Source organism: Tachysurus fulvidraco, chromosome 23 (genome assembly GCF_022655615.1).
Source record: "Tachysurus fulvidraco isolate hzauxx_2018 chromosome 23, HZAU_PFXX_2.0, whole genome shotgun sequence".
Taxonomy (NCBI): domain Eukaryota; kingdom Metazoa; phylum Chordata; class Actinopteri; order Siluriformes; family Bagridae; genus Tachysurus; species Tachysurus fulvidraco.
Window position 1 is genome coordinate 2,149,904 of NC_062540.1, and position 5,000 is coordinate 2,154,903.

The following is a 5,000-nucleotide window of genomic DNA, read 5'->3' on the forward strand; positions in this document are numbered from 1 at the left end:
TAAAAGTTTTCTCTTTGCAGGCTCACAGACTCCGCTGGTGATGGTACATGGCTTCGGGGGTGGCGTCGGTCTGTGGATCAGGAACCTAGACGCTTTGTGTCGATCGCGTCCCATCTTCGCTTTTGACCTGCTAGGATTCGGTCGCAGTTCTCACCCTCGCTTCCCGCTGGACCCCGTTCAAGCCGAGCAGCGGTCCGTCATCGCTATAGAACACTGGAGGCGGACGCTGGGCCTGGAGAAAATGATCCTATTAGGCCACAGCTTAGGAGGTTACCTGGCAACTTCATATGCCATACAGTATCCTGAGAGGTGAGAAAAAATAAATATATCATGTATATAATATCAGTCAGGGGGCAGTTAGCGGTTAGCACGTTCGCCTCATACCTCCAGGATTGGGGGTTCGATTCCCGCCTCCGCCTTGTGTGTGTGGAGTTTGCATGTTCTCCCCGTGCCTCGGGGGTTTCCTCCGGGTACTCCGGTTTCCTCCCCCGGTCCAAAGACATGCATGGTAGGTTGATTGGCATCTCTGGAAAATTGCCCGTAGTGTGTGTGTGTGTGAGTGAATGAGAGTGTGTGTGTGCCCTGTGATGGGTTGGCACTCCGTCCAGGGTGTATCCTGCCTCGATGCCCGATGACGCTTGAGGCTCCACGTGACCCGAGAAGTTCGGATAAGCGGTAGAAAACGAGTGAGAGTAATATCAGTCAGACAAAAGTGACAAGAAATTAAGATACAGTGCCGTGCATAAGTAATCACCCCCTTAACCTGGACACAAAACCTACAGTGAAACATGGTGGCAGACGATGGACGGTTTTCCAGAAGTCCGTCCCTCTCACCGAGCTCACTTGACACTCTAATTGCACGCCGGTTGACTCCGTTTAACTAATTATGTGACCTGTCATGACACGAAAACTAATTATAAGCTTTCACAGCAACACTTTTGAACACTCAGTCGTAGTGTTTATTCTGTGTAGATACACGAAAGTTCGGGTTCAGTTCCAAGTTGTAACACTACAAAATGTCAGTACGTTGAAGCGTGCGGGGGTTGGGGGGGGGGGGGTGTTTGAATATTTATGCAAGTCATCGTATACAGTTCGTAAGTGTTACGGAGTGTGTTATTGGAGCGTGCACGCTTCAGTGTCATGTGGTCTGGTGGTTTGTAGCCTCAGAAAAAGAGGAAGGGAAAAAACTGAAGTAGTCGCTGTGTCTTTTACTGTTCAACAATTTTAGCTCTAAAAATTTCAATAAATAATGCAACCGTATCTTTCGTCTGATTTTATTTATTTTTTTTTTTAAATCTTCATCGATTAATTGATTTTGTGTCAGATTAGGGGTTAAGAGAATTATGATTATGAGATTTTGGCTGTGTTAAGTGTTAAGTCATATGTCGTGTTGTAGTTAGGAGGCCACACCCTCTTGACTGAGACTGACAGGCATAGAAGCCACACCCCTTTTCATCTCCATCACTTCCCCCCTCAGAGTCCGTCACCTGATCCTGGTGGAGCCCTGGGGTTTCGAGCCCGTGCCTCCCGACGGGGTGGCGAGTCTCGGATTCCCACGCTGGGTGGAGATGGTCTTATCCATGGCATCGTTTTTCAACCCTTTGGCTGTTGTCCGGGCCACTGGGCCGTGGGGTAAGGAGGCGACATGGTGTTGGTGACGAGGGGCGAATGTGTGACATCACAAACAGAGCATTGATAAGATCTTATTCTTTTAATGATCTTCTCATTTTATTTTACAGGCCCAAAGTTAATCAGCCGAGTTCGACCAGACTTCAAGAGGAACTTTGAGGAGCTTTTTAAGGATGACACCATTATGGAATACATCTATCACTGCAATGCTCAGACTCCCAGGTACCTTACTGTTATGTCTGAGACACGACCCTGATCGATATTTTAGATTTTTTAGATTTATTTTTAGGGGCAAATTTAAAAAAACACTCATTCATTCATTCATCCATTCATCCATTCATTCTCTCTCTCTCAGTGGAGAGGTCGGGTTTAGAGCCATGTCTGTTTCTCTGCTTTGGGCAAAGAGGCCCATGCTGGACCGGGTTCACCTCTTGCCCCCTGACCTCCCAGTGACCCTGGTGTATGGAGGCCAGTCATGGATGGACAGCGCGACCGGAGAGCAAGTCGCCCGTCTCAGACCCAACAGCTACACACATACTGTGGTGTGGTATAGAACAATATACACAAAATATACAACAGCAGAGATTTTCTTTACCCAGAATGCACCACAAGACTTTAAACACTGAGCAATGGCTTTTGACATCAATCATAAAAATTCATTTTTATTTATACACATCCTAATATTTTTAATACCATGTCTGTCTGTCTGTCTACCTCTCTCTCTCTCCTCTCTCTCTGTCTGTCTATCTGTCTGTCTGTCTGTCTACCTCTCTCTCTCCTTTCTCTCTCTCCTCTCTCTCTGTCTGTCTATCTGTCTGTCTGTCTGTCTGTCTACCTCTCTCTCTCCTTTCTCTCTCTCCTCTCTCTCTGTCTGTCTTTGTCTGTCTGTCTCTCTCTATCTCTCTCTGTATGTCTCTCTCTCTCTCTCTCTCTCTCTCTCTCTCTCTCTCTCTCTCTCTCTCTCTCTCTCTCTCCAGGTTGTTGAAGGATCTCCTCATCATGTTTATGCTGATAAGCCTCAAGCATTCAATGCTGTGGTGCAGAGCATCTGTGACACTGTGGATTAACCTCTGTGTGTTTGTGTGTGTGTGTGTGTGTGCGTGTGTGTGTGTGTGAGAGAGAGAGAGTTTGTGTGTACTTGTACAGTTTATTACTTTAATGATTAATGTCACATTTTCCTTTTTAAATAAATCTTTATCACGAGTTCACTGATCCTTGTGTGTGTGTGTATGTGTGCGCGTGTGTGTGTGGACGTATGCGCGCGTGTGTGTATGTGTGCGAGTGTGTGTGTGCGTGCGTGTGTGTGTGTGTGTGCGTGCGTGCGTGCATGCGTGCGTGTGTATGTGTGTGTGTGTGCGTGCGTGCGTGTGTTTGTGTATGTGTGTGTGTGTGTGTGTGTGTGTGCGTGCGTGACCCAATATGCAAATACGTACTGACTCCAGTTTAGTATTTAATCTCAGTAAAGCAACAAAAAAAATATATCCATTCTTCATGAATCAACAAGTGAATGATGAATGAAATTCGGTGTCAAACACAAACGTCTGTCAAATGTTCAGACGGATTTTACTGGATTTTCGGTGTATAAAAGTGATTATAATGCAAATAAGGTACAGCTTTTAAATCTACACACTGCATAATACATCAACTAAACCTCCATTTGTGTGAATCGTCCGTTTCCGTCTACTCAACTTATAAAATATATTAAAGAACAATAAGTTAAATAAAAAGTACAACTGTATAAATAAACATTATAAACAACAGCAAGTGTATAATAAAGAAAAAATATCACATTGGCCCAGAATTTCAAACACGGTGCCTCAAGAAAATACCGGTGTGGCCTTTTAGTCTTGAATACTGTTAAGCAGCACGGAAATCCATGCTATTTTAAGCAGGAAGATTAAATCGGACGTTACAGTGACATCTCGAGCCACCGATATAAAGATCACGTCATGAAGAGTCTGTAAATAAACAAATCACATAGTAGGGTTAGGGGTCATCGTCCAAACACGGCCGTGATTCGCAGACACAGTTACCGCTAGCAACAAGCTGGTGAGTAAGCGGTCGCTTTGGGCCTCGGATGAAACCCTCACCAGGGAAAATATAAGAATGCCCTTTAAATTGTAAAAAAAATATTTCTAGCTGTGAGCTGTTATATAAAGACAAATATTCTGTAAAAAAAAAAAAAGAAAAAAAAAGAAAGAAACAGGAGACTTCTTGAAACCCTGTATGAAAAAAATCAGCCATGTTCTAGTTTCCCCCCCCCCCCCGAGTTTCAAGAGCTTCATTCAGCCTCATTCTGCACTAAGTGAAATCGTTCCCTTGTTTGAATGATATTTTAACAAATGTCCTCAAAGCTTTGAAGCTTCTACGTTCTGTCCTTTCTGTCGCCGTTTTCTTTGAGGTGAATTCATGGGGGTTTGCATCCGTGTCCGTTTTCACTTCTCCCTAACCAAGATGTCGGCAACGCCGTGAACCTGCGTGAGCTGCTGACAGTCCAGAGCGGCGAGAAGCTTCCTCTGACCGGCCAAGGTAGGGATAAACGTCTCCGTCAGGGTGACGGTCGCCAGTCTGTCCACATCACTGGAAAAGAAGGAAAGATTATTCTAACGTCAAACGCAAATCTGAACCATTTCAAAAACTCCCGAACATTAAAACCAGTAAATCGTATCGGTTTAAAGACCCGATGAGGACGAAGGCAAAAATGTACCCGTAGGAGATCTCCCTGATGTTCTGCAAGCCCAAGCCTTCGATCCTGAACTTCACCTTTTTCAGGACTTGTGGTAGCGGGTTTTTAAAGGTGAGATTAGCTGACAGCTCTTTACCAACTACAGCATCCCCTACAGGCTGTATAGAGAAAATACAAGCGTGTCAGTACGAAAAATGGATTTGTTTATTAAAAAAAAATCCCTTTTTTTTTGGAAAACCTTAAATGATTAAAAGACTAAAAAAGCTAATGGAAAAGTAACAAGAGTCACGTTTTATTATGCAGTAGGAAAGACTTAAGGACTCACGGTGATGATGATGTCAGGTGTACGCAGGCGGAAGTTGAACTGGGTGACCAGAACCTGGTTGGTCTCACTGACTCGTCCAGATATGGTGAGCATCAGAGCCGCCTGGTCCACCAGCTCATTCTTGTACAGGTTGTATGGAAGGGTCCATTCCAGGGTCTGGACTATAAACAAATGAAAAGAAATATATATGATGTAGAGTCAGTATTGTTCGGATACGATGGCAGCGAATGCCAAACAAAAGGACGAGTCTTTTACCTTCATTGGGTTTGAGCTCCACCTCTGTATCATCTTTTTTCATCATAGCCTTTTGCACACCAGTGTAGTACATGACTGCCACTTGGCTGTGGAGGATGGTACTGC

At 44.5% G+C, this 5,000-nt stretch overlaps 2 protein-coding genes across 2 annotated transcripts in view; one reads left to right on the forward strand and one right to left on the reverse strand.

Moving 5' to 3' along the window:
* Positions 1-2,837, forward strand: part of LOC113654918 ((Lyso)-N-acylphosphatidylethanolamine lipase-like) — a 4,437-nt gene extending 1,600 nt beyond the window's left edge. Inside the window, exons 4-8 of the mRNA XM_027165208.2 lie at positions 21-309; positions 1,478-1,632; positions 1,740-1,851; positions 1,985-2,171; positions 2,607-2,837. Of these exons, the coding sequence (XP_027021009.2) occupies positions 21-309; positions 1,478-1,632; positions 1,740-1,851; positions 1,985-2,171; positions 2,607-2,696 (833 nt within the window). The 3' untranslated portion in view covers positions 2,697-2,837. The remainder of the gene's footprint in view (positions 1-20; positions 310-1,477; positions 1,633-1,739; positions 1,852-1,984; positions 2,172-2,606) is intronic.
* A 160-nt stretch (positions 2,838-2,997) lies between these two features.
* The window catches only part of LOC113655042 (protein-glutamine gamma-glutamyltransferase K-like), an 11,001-nt gene continuing 8,998 nt past the window's right edge, over positions 2,998-5,000 (reverse strand). The window contains exons 11-14 of the mRNA XM_047807576.1: positions 4,896-5,000; positions 4,641-4,801; positions 4,337-4,473; positions 2,998-4,209 (exon numbers count right to left, since the gene is read on the reverse strand). The exon at positions 4,896-5,000 is cut by the window's right edge and continues 180 nt beyond it. Coding sequence (XP_047663532.1) covers positions 4,065-4,209; positions 4,337-4,473; positions 4,641-4,801; positions 4,896-5,000 — 548 coding nt within the window. The 3' untranslated portion in view covers positions 2,998-4,064. The remainder of the gene's footprint in view (positions 4,210-4,336; positions 4,474-4,640; positions 4,802-4,895) is intronic.